This window comes from Podarcis tiliguerta, assembly GCF_965153285.1.
Source record: "Podarcis tiliguerta genome assembly, chromosome: 6".
Classification (NCBI taxonomy): domain Eukaryota; kingdom Metazoa; phylum Chordata; class Lepidosauria; order Squamata; family Lacertidae; genus Podarcis; species Podarcis tiliguerta.
In genome coordinates, this window is record NC_139539.1 from 26,736,443 (window position 1) to 26,752,535 (window position 16,093).

Here is a 16,093-nt window from a genome sequence, read left to right on the forward strand (position 1 = left end):
AAAATTAATCTAGGCTGCAAAAAATTATACTAGCCTGCTTTGAGTCTCCGTGCTGACCTATCAAGAGAGGAAGCCCTATCTTCCATCACCTGCATGGAAATGCAGGCTTGTGGCTTTTTGGCTGGCTAGTAAAAAAAAAAGATCTACCAAATAGACTGGCAGGGGAGTGATGGAGCAATCCACCCCTCCTTTGGCAGCTGTCTGTATTTCTGTGATAGTTGTAGAGAAAAGGGCATCCCTCTCTTTGTGACTTGCACAGAAAGGAAGTAGACTGTGAATAAATCCTTTCCTCTTCCACCAGCCCCCTTGTTTGCCTGCATGGAATTCCTGGTCACCTGTGGCTGCCACACAAGTTGCTAAAATACAAGCTAACTCCATGCAGTGGTGCAGCTGGAGCTGGACCTGCAGGCAGACTTTTTTGGTAGAGCAAAACCCAAATACGTCAGGTGTGCAGAAGAAAAAACATTAATTGCATTATTCATAAACCCCATGCTTCTCTAAATAGCCCTGTCTCCCAGATAAGTCCAGGATCTAAATTTGTGTGGCTGTTCCACTGACCCCATGTCAGTTCAAAAACCCAGGGACCCACTGGAGGTGTCTGTCCATGTGAGACAAATTAGAACATGAGAAAATCCCTGCTAGATCAAGCCAGAGGTTCATCTAGTCTTGCTTCCTATTTTCACAGTGGCTGACCAAATGTCTATGGAAAATTTACAAGCACTCCCTGCACTTCTGAGTCCTAGCAATTCAGAAGCATACTGCACCCATCTCTGGAAGTAGAGCATCGCCAACGGGGCTAGTAGCTATTGATGGCCTTCTCCATAAATGTTTGCAATCCTCTCTACGTGTTTGTTTGGAAACAAGCCTCACATACATAAATGATGTTTCCAAGTAAGTTGGTATAGTACTGTAGCCTACAATCATTTCCCAAAACACCTGTATTTCTCCTTAGGGAGGAGAACATACAAACAACAATACATATAAACAAACAGTTCAGCAATAGAGGTATGTACATCCTTCTAAAAGGGGCCTGTTGTAACTGGGAGAACGGCACGTTTGTGTTCCTAAGCTAAATTGATAGTTTACGTGATCGGGGCCACTTGCCAAATAACTCTCTGAAGGTCAGAAAACCAATTAAAGGGGAAAGAATAACCTCTGCTATGCCTGTGAGGTTTTAACTGGTGTGGGTTCTTTTTTGGCAGCAGAGGCAGAAAGAAAATAATGGCTGGTAATGACGAACTCTTAAAGAATCTACAGAACAACTTGCAAGAGCTGAACAATCTCCGCTCTAGGTATTACATATCAGCAAAACGTACCTTGTCTGCAGGGGCCAAGTCACTGCTTCGTGACCAGCAACAACTGCCAAGGGAGAATATGAACATCCAGCCGTTTGCTCCTAGAAAGAGCATCCGCCACCGTAACCCCTACTGGCCTGATGAAGAAATCCGGACCTTCATTGAGATCTGGGGCGACGACCAAGTCCAAGCCTCGCTGGCCACCAATTTTCGCAACGAGGCTCAGTATGAGTGGATCTCTGATCGGATGCGGGAATACGGCTATGACAGGGATATGAAGCAGTGCCGTTTGCGTGCCAAAGAGCTTCGGCGAGGGTACAAGGCCATTGTTTGTGGAAACAACTCCTCTGTGAGTGGCCAACGTGCCCTGCCATTCTATGATTCCTTGAATAGTTTCCTGTGCATGCACAAAGGGCTGGTGGTATCCAAAGTCTCCCTCTCCATAGATCGGAGGAATCGAGAGGCACAAAAGCTGGGGCTGGAGCAGGAGAAAAACGAAAAACTAAGCGTCGTCCTCGTTTCCGACGATGACGAAGCCTCCATCCCAGAGCCTGCTGATGACTCAAATGGCTATTTTCAAGACCCGCGGATGGATTCCGACCCCGTGAATGCCCAATCTCCAGATGATGAATGGGAGCAGCACGGAGAAGACGACATCCTGGCAGGTGATGAGGCTTTGCCCCATTTCCCCAGTGCTAGAGGAGAGAGCCATTCGGCTGTCAATTCAGGTGAATTTTGAGAATTCAACTCCTGTTTCAAAGATCATTGCTTTTGAGCAATGTCACCTAGGTGGGTTAAGTTAAGATGGTGGTTTGGGCTGAGCTTGATTTCTTTTTTTAAAAAAAAACCACCTCTGAGATGTGCTGGGAGGACTCCACTTATATACTAGAAGCCTGTCCCTGCAATCTAGGGATTGGGAACCTGTGGTCCTCCAGATGGCAAATTCTACAATGCCAATAACTCCCAGCCACCATAACCCAATAGTCATGGATAATGGGAGTTGTAATAATGTTATAATGACCTGTAATGATGACAGGTTCCCCATCCCTGTTGTAATCCCAAATGTATGAGGTTTGGCTATAGCTACTTAGTGAGGGGGCATGATCCACACAAATGTCAGAGGTTGTCTCCTTAGCATTGTTGGGCATGCTCCAGAGCTAAGCCCTAGTGAACACTGGCTGAAATTAAGAGAACCTAGAGCCATCCAGATGTTCCTGGGACTATAGCTCCCATCAGCCACAGCCAGCATGGTCAGTGATGATGGGTTTTGTAGGCCCAACAGCAGCTGCAAGGCCACAGGTTCCTCTCTGCTTTTAAGTGTAGGCTGCTGCTGCTGTTTTAACTTCTTTTGGCATCTGGTGTGCTGCTGGCCACCTGCAGAACGCCACCGTTTTGTTAACTCCTGCTGTCTTCCATTGCAGGCCCATCCAGCTCCTTCCCCAGGGGGCCTCTGGCCGACACTGACAGAGCGAGCAACCACTGGAGCAGGAAACAGAGGAAGCAACCCGACGCTGCCTCGGACCTCGTGGACGCCATATCGCAAGTGGGCGACAGGCTAGTGTGCGCCCTGTCCGATTTGCACTCGAGGCACAGGGAGACGTCTGAGCTTACGCAGGCCAGGGAGAGCAATGCCCGCAAGGAGGAGCTGAGCATCCTCGCAAGCCATGTGGGCCAGGCCACCAAAAACATGGACAAACTCATCACTCTTATGGAGACGTCGACCAGGCGGATCGCAGATGCCATGGACAGGCAAACAGCTGCCTTGGAGAACCTGGCACGGTTGTTTGCCACCAGGGCGCCACCTCCTCCAGTGCCCTCCACATCCCAAGGGCAGCCTCTGCATTCCTCCCCAAGCACCTCTGTACTGCTCCCATCATCATCATCATCGCCGCCACCGCTGGCGCTGCACCATGCTCCAAACGCTTTGGGGGCCCACCACGCCAGTGCTCCCAAAGCTCCAGAATCACCAGCTCCCAGCGAGGCTGAGGAATGCCAGCCAGAGAAAAAGAAAATAAAAACAGAAGGCAACTAGTGGAATCTCATCATTTGACAATCCCTCAAACATGCTTCTTTGCTCTCATTGGGTAGACACTCATCCTTTAAAAAAAAACAAAACCAACTCCTTTGAGGGGGAAAGTCAGGTTGGTGGAAGCTGTAACAAATCTCTCTTTTTTTTTAATGTAGCCAGAATTTCAGTTTGAAGGTATGTTTGCATAGAAGAGGGAAGGATGAGTTTTGCCTAGGATGACAAAACTGTAGAGTTCACTGGCATTCCACTGTTCTGTCCCTTGCTCCATATTCTGCTGCTTCGTTATGCAATTCGGACTGCAGTCCCGTGCACAGTTGCTAGGGAGTAAAGCCCCACTGAACTGTGTAAGTGTGGTTCAGATCTAGGCTTAGGCCACAGAGAAGGTTGGTTCAAAATCTCTGCAAGCCCTGAAGTTGGTTGGTGGCCTTTGTCAGCTGCTGTTTTTCCTCTCTCCAAATGCGCAATACAAATAATCTGCACTGCTTTGGTGGTTTTGAAGATGAGCAATTTAATGACTGTGAATCATTGTGCACAGCGAAACTGATATAAATGAGTAGAGAACATTCTTTGTTGATATATAACAAGTTGTTGTTAAAATCAGTGAAATGCACGGTGAGCGATGGGCTCTTTTCCCCCCTTGTCTCAATGAAACCATGTCTTTATTGGCAAACAAAAATAGTCTTCAAATACTAAAATAGAACATTTTTAATGTGGTTGCGGTAGCTGCTCTTGCAAGATCAAAGCCCAAGCTTGGTGGTTCTTTCCTTTGCAGGTTATAAGAATGGGGAACCTCTGGCCTTCCAGATGATGTTGAACTACAACTCCCTTCAGCCCTAGCAAGTATGACCAATGGCCAGGGATGATGGGCGTTGTAGTTGAACAACATCTGGAGGGCCAAAGCTCCCCACAGCTGGGCTACAGCTGGAGGAGGGATAGACCTGAGTGCACAGAGCAATGGTCTCCATTTTGTAGCTCATGCAGGACAACATGGGTTATTAAGAGAAGCAAAGCAAACCTTTGGCTTTCAAAGAACTCCTTGCACTTGATAGTTCTATGAAGCTCATCTCCTCCCAACCACTAACCTTGTAGAGGAGATCAAGGACTAAACATCAGGAAGAACTTTTATGACAGTAAGAGTTGTTTGACATTGGAACAGTCTCCCTCAGGACATTGTGGACTCTCCTTCATTGGAGGTTTTTGAGCAGAGGTTGGATGGCCCTTCTGTCATGGATGCTTGAGATTCCTGCATTGCAGGGGGTTGTACTAGATGGCTTTGGCAGATTCCTTCCAACTCTATGATTCTGTGTCTAAGTCAGGGGTGGAGAACCTCCGGGGTTAATCCTGCAGTGGTGGCACACAGCCTGCTCCCTGTCAAAATTGGCCCTTGAGGACAATCATGGAGTCAAAAAGGTTCCTCACCCCTGAACTCAGGATTTGTGTCTTTAGTGTTAGCCTGTCCGTTGTTTCTGGGCAGCACAGAAGGTGGGGGTATGAGTGGGACAGCCAAATCTTGCTTAACCCCAGCATCTGGCACTCAGAGAGCCAGTGTGGTGTAGTGGTTAAGAGCAGTAGTCTTGTAATCTGGGGAACTGGGTTTGCTTCCCCGCTCTTCCACGTGCAGCTGCTGGTTGACCTTGGGCTAGTCACACTTCTCTGAAGTCTCTCAGCCCCACTCATCTCACAGAGTGTTTGTTGTGGGGGAGGAAGGAGAATGTTAGCCGCTTTGAGACTCCTTCGGGTAGTGATAAAGCGGGATATCAAATCCAAACTCCTCCTCCTCTTCTTCAAAGCTTATGTTGTCCCTGACCATTGCTTGTGGAGAAATCAGACTCCATGAATTTGTCTTCAAAGCCTTCAAGCTGGGGGCCAGTACTATTGCTTGTGGTAGCGAGTTCCATAAGTTAATGTTGTGCAGAGTGAAAAGTACTTTTGCTCATAAGCCCCGAGATGTACCGACAATCAACTTTGATTATGATGCCAATGTCTAGATATTGGAAGAGTGAAACGCTCTCGTCTCCCTTCCTAGTTGCCCCTTCCTCTCTTATTCTTCAGGTGGGCAGCTATGACTGCACAGAAAAAAGATTATTAGCCTCACAAACCAATGCAGTTGGCCTGACAGGCTCACTGTGCAGGCTGGAATTTCTCCCGTTACAATTTCCTTTATGGGGAATGTAAATTGTATTAGTTCTCAGCTGCAACTGCAAATACCTGCCTGCAGTCGCTGTGTGGACGTGAGTGGGGAAAGGGATTGACAAGAGTCCCAGTCCCCATGATGGCAAACAGTTCCAACTGACCTAGGTGAGGCTGAGTGTCCTCATTCCTATACAGTGGTACCTCAGGTTACATACGCTTCAGGTTACAGACTCTAACCCAGAAATAGTGCTTCAGGATGAGAACAGAAATCGTGCTCCGGCGGCAGCAGGAGGCTCCATTAGCTAAAGTGGTGTTTCAGGTTAAGAACAGTTTCAGGTTAAGTACAGACCTCCGGAACGAATTAAGTACTTAACCTGAGGTACCACTGTATTTGAAAGCGCTGTGCACCACCACCCCAGGTGAAGGGCACATTGATTCCTAAACAAAGTATGTGGTCGTTTCAGACAAGCAACCCATTTTTTAAAAAATGTGTATTAGGGAACTAGAGGCCTGCATCCAAAGATTGGGCTGGTTATTTCAGCCTTGCAACTAAGGCCCCAATTATTACTAGCCTGTTAAGGGGCTAGCAGCTTCTGTTTCCACGACGGCTACAGAGAAGGAGCCCTACCTCCTCTTTGCATGCTGAGAGAGAGGGAAGAATGCCTTCTACGAAGCAGATTGTGCCAGCCTGCTACATTTTCAGGAAGGCCATGAAGGAAGGAACAAAGTAGACAGCATCAAAATGCCACATATCCTGTAGTGTGGGGCTCACGGAACTTGCGATTAAAAAGTGTGTGTGAGAGTATTGCCAATACATTCATATGCTATTGAAGAGGCACTGCTACTTTTCACTGAAAAGTGCAGAGTGCTCTTGTTTCTCAATGCCTAGTTGTAACTGGGATCTCTACTGTAGAAGATCAGGGTTATGCTTCACCTAAGTAATACTAATTTTGTTTTGTTTGTTTTTTTAAAAAAAGCTCTCGACATTTTTTACATGGCTACCCTACCAATAAAGTAGGATACTAAAAACTCAAAGTGGTGACCATTTATTAACATTTGGTATGTATGTCCAGCATATGGCCTGGCGTGCTCTGGTCCATGACGTCACGAAGAGTCGGACACGACTAAACAACAACAACATGTATGCATATATGTCCAGCAGTTCAGGTGAGGGGGGCGGCAGAGAGACTTAGTATCATTTGAAGTTCTTTTAAACTCAACTATCATTACATTTTAATAAATAGGCTTAGGTTCATTCTGTGAAATGAGTCGCTCAGGCATTTTAATGCAGGAAATAATAAAAAAATCATCTTAAAACAATTCCATCTTAGTGTAGCTATCTTTTGCATTTTGCCTACAGAAGAAATTGAAAATAGTCTAGGGATCTCTATTAAGCCTCACAAAACTACAGTTCCTCAGATGAAGTAATGGTATTTGAGCCAGTTTGTGCTTGGAGCACAGAGGTGATTTTAGATACCTATGATTCCAGTGACTGCAGTACAATTACTTGCATATAATAATCTACATTAAGGGGACACACATTGACACATTCTTAATAAGAGTTTAAATGCCGTTTCATAAGTGTTCATTGGGAAACTGAATCAATTTAATTTCCCATTAAGCAGGGGTATAATGAGGATGCAACGGGTTGAATGCCTAAGCATCTAATCTATGCTCATAGTAATGCAGCCCTTAAACATAATTCAACAGAGGAAATGTTCATCCCCACACACAGGCCCAATTTCGCTTAGTAGTCAGTTGTTTGCTTTGCCTTTTTCCCCCTCCCCAAGTGGTCTAACCTTATGTCAGGTTACAGCGTTATTTACTTATTCCGTTTGTAAATCACCGTGCTGCAAGGCACACCCATGGTGGTTTATAATATTAAAACACTAAAACAAATTAAATGGTACAAAACAAAGAGTGGGAAGCTTTTTCACCCTAGCACCACATTCCCTTATGAGGAAACCTTATGAGGGCCATACGCCAGGGGTGGCTGAGGCCAGAGATGAAAGTGGTCCAAACAATGAACCAGAAATTTAGCACTTCTGCAGTAGGGTAGCTTCTGTACACATTCACACACACCGCTCTCTCCTCCATCCAGACAAACGACATTATCAGAGGTCAAGGACATATTCTAGCAGGGTAATACTCTCAAGGAGAATGTGAAGAAAGGCCAGTGAGGGTGGGGCCTTGGAAGAAATTCAAGGGTTGTGTGATCTGGGGAGAATTCTGAGTCAGAAAGGGCTGAAGGGAGACAGAAATGGAGCAAGAGCTCTTGGGTTGAAAGCCTCTTCAGGAGACAATGAAACATGCTGCCTGGTCTGGGCTTCTCCACTTCTGTCACTAAACTGCTGCATGATGGGAAGAGCCAACATTCTTCATTCATTTCTCAAGCCACAGGCATCATAACACATGCTAACTCACCTCCCATCTCTCCAAACACACCCTTGATGGCCAAAACCGCTATGTGCCTCATGTATTTGTGCAGAGTACCCATGTTTCTGTGCTCATCAGAAATGCACAAGCTGTTGCTGCAGCACCGTAGACACAGGTTTGTGCAATTGGTAGGAGCTTATTCAGGGCATTTGCCCTCTTTTTATGTTGCCCCCTCCCCCTCCCCCCCCCCAAAAAAAATCTGTTCTGTGGCTTCCTCCCAACTCACCAGAGCAGATGAGGATGGTGCTCACAGGAATAAGAGGAAGTCCCATTGTGCAGACAGATAAAACCCTACATATTGTGATGGTATCACAGCAGAAAGGTTTCTCTTTCTTAATTGCTGATTCCAACATAAAGAGAAATATTAGTAGGAAAACCCGACCTTGAATCAATAGGATATTAAGCACTGGTTGAAATGAATATCCCAGTCATTAGCACGGTCGATTTACTTCAGATTTGAGGCTTTCACCTCATCCTGAGCATTGAGCAAATAATCGTATCCATGAAAAATAAAACCATCCATATTTTACACCTGCTGGGGAGTAATTCCGACAGAATGTACACCTTGTAAGTCGCATTGCAATTACTAGGATGTTTAAGCCTAAGATGCTTGCAATCCTGTGCACGTTGAATCAAAGAGTAAATTCTGTTAAATTCATTTGGTCTAACTTAAGTAAACACGTAGGGGCTTCCTTTACATGTAATTTCATTTGATGGAATTTCAACATTTGAGTAAAAGTTTTGAACAAACCTTGTTTCAGAAAGCCTTATGCAAATTATATTTAAAACTGTTTTGATTATCATTATTAAAAAAATTCCCCAGGTATGACTAAGAAATTGATACAGCTCAAAAGAACTGAGTTTAGAATACCAACAGGTCTAGATTCACTGCTTCAGAAAAATAAAATGCAAAGTTATCCCATTAATTCAGTTGCATTAATCTTTACTTAAAATCTCCCAGTGCCAGCTGTCAGTTAATTTCCGCTTAATGGTACCTGCCATTTTAACGTCAAGTGTTGATTGCAAATTATGGAGGAAATATATGCCAAAAGACATGCCCTGTGTACTGAGAAGGGCTTATAATACCCACAATGTCCAAGTTGGGTACTGCAAATTGTCCCATCTTTTTTAAAATTTAAAATTTTATTTTGATAAAGTAATATAAATGAATAAGAATAAAAATGTGCACCCCACCACTGAGACCATTCCATTGTAACTATCCAACCTCCCCAAATTTCAACACCTTTTGCAATGGTTTGACCCCTTTCCGTTTTAACAGTACAAATTCTACAAACACCTTCCTTATCTCCTCAGAATCATTTCTCCTGCATATTCCCTGTGTTACCTTAATGGCGCATGTTAATTTATCATTAATAGCTACGTCCCACACCTCTGTATACCATTCTTCCATTTTATATTCTGCTTGCCCCTTCCACTTCCTAGCTATAATAATTCGTGCAGCTGTCAAGAAATTTGTGAGCAAGTCCTTCATAGCCTGTGAACCTTCCACTGCATCATAAATGGATAATAATGCTACCTCTGGACTTTCAGTCAGCTTTAACCCAGTGCAATTTGTACATCTTACTCAGAATTCTCTACTCTTTTAGTGGTTCTCAGGCAGGAGTCTTTCCCACATCATCTCCCTGGTCTGGAGAGAATATCGCCGCTTGATCCTGCCAATACCAAGGATTAAACCTGGAAACTTCTTCATGTGCTTTCCCACTGATATACAGTCCCTCCCCATTGTTATGGTTGAACCCAGTTCAGTATCCAATATAACAGGCTGAACCAGCTCTTGTTTATTCATATCCCACCTTTCCTCCAAAGAACTCAAACTGGTGTGCATGATTCTCCTTCTCCTCCTTTAATCCCCACAGCAACTCTGAGGTTGGGGAGGCTGAGAGGCAGTGAGTGGCCCAAGGTCACCCAGTGAGCTTCATGGCGGAGTGGGGATTTGAACTCTGGTCTCCCAGGTCCTGGGCCAGCACTTTTAACCACTACACCACACTGGCTCTTGATGGCAGAAGCAGTGTGGAACCCATGCCATTTCTGCTCTGTCACAGTGGGGTCACCCTTTGCAACACCCATTGCCCTTTGTAAGCTCCCAACATCACAGTACCTAAAAATGTGGTTCCATACTAATTTCAGCAGGGCCATGATCTTTGCATGACGTATATTACTTGTGGAACCTTTTTCCAGGCTACATTTCCTTCTAGGGGCCATATGCACGGCGTAGCGTGGGGGGTGCAGGGGGGGCCGGCCGCACCAGGCGCAACATCTGGGGGGGGCACTCGCATTCGCAGCTCTCTGCCCCTACCTGGCTCCACGGGTTAGGGGGCGCAAATTACTTGCCTTGCCCCGGGTGCTGACAACCCACGCTACGCCACTGGCCATATGGCAAGAGCAGACAGGGCCAGAGGCAAAAGTGAACAGAAAAATGAATGTGTATTTTACATAAACCTCTCTGTGTTCTCCATCCAGGGCAGGAAGTGGTATCATTATCAGAGCATTCAAGGCAGGCAAAAACACTCAAAGGTGTGAAGCGGGGACACTGAAGGGTGTGACCTTAGGAGGGTCTTCAGGACCAGGCAGAGGGGGCTAGAGGGCTTCTGTCGTCCTCCAGGGCTGAGGTTCGCTACCTCTGTGTTTAAGCTGCTGCCAGACATCTTGCTGCAGTTTTGTTTATTTTCACCCAGGCAGGGAAATACAGTGTTCATACACGCAAGGAACTAGCATCTGCATCTGACAGGGAAAGACAGGAAGAACAATGAGGTTACGCAAAACAGATTCCTAATTGGTGCAAGCAAGCAGACAATTCTGCCCCGCTGGTTCCACAGAAGGGACAGACAGTGCAGTGGGAGAGATTTATGGCTTTTACATCAGGCTTACCTGAGCAGCTGTCCTGCATGGGGAAATGGAAATTAGCAAATGGTACCAGTTTTCTAAACAAGAGTAGCGAGAAGCCCTGGAACCAACAAAGCAAAAAGCCAAACAAGCAAACAACTCGAGTGTGCCTTTTCAGAGGACTACAATGGCAGCTCTGCTTGAACAACATCCCAAACACAAGCAACAAGACCAGCATGCTAATGTTATTTATACTGCTCAAGGACAGTATTACATCCTGCAAGAATAAAAAAGATGGTCCTGACTTTGGAACATACAGAACATTAAAGGAGTGGGAGCAGAAAGGGCTTAGCCAATAAAGGAGCACAGTGAAGTCCACTAACCTCTGACTCTCCACACCTATGACGAGGTGAGGGAGGAAGAGATGAGCTATGTGGCTGCAGGGGACAGAGGATTCAGCTCAGACTTTTTTACCGGTTCTGAGAAAGTATTGGTGGGAACTGGTAGGAAAGCATTCTTAGGACTAATCAGTGCTTTTTTCTGGGGTGCACAGGGGTACACATACCCCTAAACATTTTGTAAATCTTTGTACTTTTGTACATTTACTGTACAGTGGTACCTCGGGTTACAGACGCTTCAGTTTATAGACGCTTTAGGTTACGGACTCCGCTAACCCAGAAATAGTACCTCAGGTTAAGAACTTTGCCCCAGGATGAGAACAGAAATTACTGTATTTTTTACTCTATAAGACTCACTTTTTCCCTCCTAAAAAGTAAGGGGAAATGTGTGTGCATCTTATGGAGCGAATGCAGGCTGCACAGCTATCCCAGAAGCCAGAACAGCAGTAGGGATCGCTGCTTTCGCTGTGCAGTGATCCCTCTTGTTGTTCTAGCTTCTGAGATTCAGAATATATTTTTTTTCTTGTTTTCCTCCTCCAAAAACTAGGTGCGTCTTATGGTCTGGTGAGTCTTATAGAGCGAAAAATACGGTACGTGGTGGTGGTGCGGTGGCATAGTGGTACCTTAGGTTAAGAACAGTTTCAGGTTAAGAACGGACCTCCAGAACAAATTAAGTTCTTAACCCGAGGTACCACTGTATTTATTTTTCCCAATTTGAACTATAAAATGGTGATTTTCTTGAGTCAAAATGAGAGTACCCCTAAACATTTTTTTTTTAGAAAAAAAGCACTGGGACTGATACCCACCACTAGAGCATGCTCCTACAGAGCTAGCAAATCAAATAACTGGGTCTATACCATAGTAGTGTGCTACAAAGGGACACTCAGAAATCTAAGCAAACCAAGGTGATACTAGCACAGTGCTCCAAATGTTGTTGGACTACAGCTCCCATCATCCCCGACCACTGGCCATGCCAGGCTGGTGCTGATCGGAGCTGAAGTCCCAGTTGGCAATGACCCTGTGGTTCCCCAGTTGTGGAATGCCCTCCTAAATGTCTCCATCATTCTTAACTTTCAGGAAGAATCTGAAAATATTCCTGTTTATGCGGGCATTTGGTGGCTAATGAACAGCGTTTGTGACGATCTCACGATCATTGGATGGAAGAATCTTTTCAACTGTAATTGCTTCTAACTAAAACTGCTTTTAGAGGTTTTGAATTGTAATTGTGTTCAGAATATTTTCCCTGTTTTCGTTTATAATTTGTGTATCTGTTTGCTGCCCTGCGCTCCTTGCGGAGGAAGGGCAGAGTAAGAATTCGGTTTATAATGAGTAACAGCATCTGGAAGGCCACAGGCTTTGCACCCTTGGGCTGGAGTATCAAGTCTGAGATGTTGCAGATGAGGCTCAACACTTCCACCACAGTTAGGAAGGCCACTCGGAGGTGGGCTTGTACAAGCCAGTTTCTCAGCCCAATCTTATTTCACATGGGTTGCTGAGAGGATAATATTGAAGGGGAAACATGCAACAAAAAGTTGAGCAGTGCAACCTCAGAGGGTGCTTGTGGGATACAAGGTAGTGACAGCAGATAGCCCTGCTGCTTCGAAATACGAAGGGTTGGCGTGGCTTGACTTCATTTAAATAATTTTGAAAGGGGAAATTAGGAAATTACTGCAGCACACAGGAGAATAGTCACCGGTATCCTCAAAGCATGTGCATTAAGCTCAGGCCACCCTCACCCACCCTTCCTGTCCTTGGATTTATCACAGAGGGAGCAATGCCAGGCCTAAAGGTGTGGTTAGATCGGGATTATGGAGAACCACTTGCCTTGCATGGTACAAGTGCCAAACTGTAAGCCGTCAAGCAGGTATCATGTAACTCATATTTGTCTACTCTGAATGCGTCTTCTGCTTATTATTGGAGGATAACTCAGTTGATAAGAGCATGAAACTCTTAATCTCAAGGTCATGGGTTCAAGCACCACTTGCGAAGCACCACTGTGCATTGACGGTTTCCCATAGGAATGCATTGACGGTTTTTAAAAAAAGGCACAAGACGTTTTCGTCTTGCGAAGCAAGCCCATAGGGAAATTCGACTTGCGAAGCAACTCAAAAAATGAAAAACTCTTTCGTCCTGCGAGTTTTTCGTCTTGCGAGGTACCACTGTAAATAAAAGAAGGGCCACATACTGGCACTTAGATGCCATGGAATATTTTTTTCTTCCTTTTTTTATTAAAGATTTTCTTGGTTTACAAAAGTATGTGCAATGTCTCTCTATTTTTAAGTAACATTTTTTTACAGATCAGTTTCATTTGTGAAGACATTAAGAAGAAAAGGGGGAATGAGGTGGAGGGGGGAAAGGTGAGTGGGGGTGGGTGGCGATGTTTCTATTTTACTTAATATATGTGGGGTTTTGTGTCAGCGTCGCTTGTGCAGGTTCTCTGCTATTCACTTGTGTCTCTTTGGTGGTGAGAGAGGTTGGGCTTGGCCTAGGATGTGGTTATTCATTTGTGATTGGCTGTAGTGAACTTTGTTTTCATGTGTGAGTGGGGTGGGTGGGTGTTTTGGATCAGGTTAGCCATATTGATTTGTATGTTGTTGGTGGATATTAGTCATTGCCTTGTTGGGCTGTGTATGTGATAAAGGGCAGCCATACCGGGAGATGCCATGGAATTGAATTCTGCCTCACCACGTTGCACAAGCAAACCTCAGCGCTCTCTTCTCCCAAAATTTGCTCAAGGGTGTCTCTCAATCCACTGGGTGGAGAGTGGCAGGAAAAAGGAGGATGTTGAAGCCCTGTTACATACACAGAAGTCCACTCCACACAGCCACTCAACCTTATGGGCAGTATCCAACTAATGGACCCTGTCAGTGCAAAGTTTTACACTTAGGCAGCATAGTGTCTCCCCTCTCCTCCTCCCCACATGGCTCTTAAATCTCTTCTAAGTGTTCCCACTGATTTGGAGAGGTTGGAGGAAGTGCTGAAGAGAGATGGTAAAGCTCCATTGTGGAAGTGTAAATCCTTCTGCTGCTGGGATGTTCATTGGATGCTGCCCTGTATTTTTATTTTAAGAAACCTCTGGGGAGTTATAGATATGCATAGCATTTACCCATCCACTCCTACATCTATCGCACACACCTCAAATGCTCCTATGAATCCACCACGTTGTTCTGACTCTACCCACAGAGCAGCCAACTCCAGGAGGCCAGCTTTAATTCTGCCAGTGTGAATTATTTTAAGCCCCAGACTAAATAAAATGGAAGGGATGCAAGCTGGAAGCTGAGGTCACTGTGGCCTTTCAGAGCCACTCCTACCAGAAACACCTCGTTAATAACATTCAAGAATAACTTCACAATTTAGCTAAAGAAAAAGGCTTTGTAATACTTGAGAGCCGTTCTCTGATATTTTTGGTATCGAAGGCATTTTAAATGTATAACAAGATGTTCATCATGCATCCGAGGTGGGTGGAAGAGGGGAAATGAACTGAAACAGGCATAAATGTGCCAGCATTGGAGTGCCAGCTTTTGGCTTTGGCAACAGAATTATTCCTTTTTCAGTTCATTGAACTGAATCTACTATGAGCAAAGCTCTCGCCCTCCACCCCCCGCCACACATGTTTACAAGCTATTACTAGGTTATAATTCTGTATGTAGCACTTATTATATTGTCTGCCTTCAGCAGAGATGCTGGTGAGCTTTGCACCAATGCTACTACCCAAGGGAGTTTGAACATGGGTACAGTCAACCTGTTCTTAGTGGAGAACCTACAGTCCATGGGTCAAATTAGGGCCATGGGGTTGTGTTCCCCAAGCCTTATCCACCTGTCCTACAACTGATGTCATATATAATGTCAGGTACAGGACAGGTAAAGTCACGGCTACAAAGGAACAATCGGAAGCTCCTGGTTGTTCTTGACAAATCTGTATGTGGCAACTTTCACAAGCCCCACTAGCATGGTGTAGTAGAGTCAATCCCTGCTTAAAGCAGCATCAATCACATCCGATAGCACCGATCAATAGCACTTGTCAGTGATGACATCAAGTCCCACTATGATCAGCTGGACTCTTCCCTTTGCAGCAATTTGAACTCAATCCACTATGCAGAAGAAAAATGTGCCACGTGGTCATTGTGATGCCATGCAATTGGCAGGTGAGCAGCCGCAACCACTTGTCAAGTGGCCTGTCAAGGGTAGGGGAGCTCAGGATCTGGCTGTTCCCCATCCCTGGTATAGTTTGAACGCATATGCATGTGGGTCCTTGGAGCAAAACTCTTGGCTGCTTTACTCCTCCTCCACTACCTGAAGGTAAGCCATGGTTTAGCTTAGTATGAAATCAGAACTCTGGCTTATGGGTTGCCCCCCCCCCCCCTGAACTACAAGCAGTAATCCAGGAACAGACCTTGGCTACAGACCATGGTTTGTCTGAAGCAAGACAAACCAAAAGTTCATGGCTTAGCTCTGGGTAGCTGGAGGATCGGGGAAAGGAATGAAGTGCCACAATTTTTGCTATGAATACAAATATGCCTGCTTATGCCTGCTCACACTAAGCTATGGATTTAGCATTACTTCCAGTCCATGACACTGTATCAATCTTCCTCTCCTATCGACATGAATATGGATGAAAAGGAGCACATTCTTCTCCCCAAAAAGGATGGGAGATCAGTCTTCTCCCAGTCCGTGTCACGTTTGCATGTGATGTGTTCTGTTCTGTTCAGTTCAGTTCAGCATTCAATTGGGATGTTTAAAATTCTGCGTGAAAACTTGCATTTGTGGGCAGTTATTCTTCTTTCCTGTTTGATCAGCACAAGGATTACCACTAGTGCAAAAGCACTCCATCCCACCCCCAAATATGCTCCCTAGAATAGATTTAGAGAACATGCAAGGAGAGGAAGTTCCATTGCAAGCAGACGGAACTTACTTATTACTATGTTGAATACAATCCTATGTTTCAATATGTATTGCTA

General features: G+C 45.2%; 1 protein-coding gene across 9 annotated transcripts in view; it reads left to right on the forward strand.

Moving 5' to 3' along the window:
* LOC310680353 (uncharacterized protein) overlaps nt 1-16,093 on the forward strand; it is a 339,545-nt gene that overhangs the window by 2,273 nt on the left and 321,179 nt on the right. For 3 of the 9 annotated variants that reach the window (XM_083446979.1, XM_083446978.1, XM_083446975.1), the window contains 2 exons: nt 1,203-1,960; nt 2,717-6,492. In XM_083446979.1, the coding sequence (XP_083303105.1) occupies nt 1,222-1,960; nt 2,717-3,327 (1,350 nt within the window). In that variant the 5' untranslated portion in view covers nt 1,203-1,221 and the 3' untranslated portion in view covers nt 3,328-6,492. Of the gene's footprint in view, nt 1-685; nt 892-1,202; nt 2,024-2,716; nt 6,493-16,093 lie in introns of those variants that run through there. The other 6 variants (XM_083446974.1, XM_083446977.1, XM_083446973.1 and 3 more) reach the window with 3 other exon arrangements.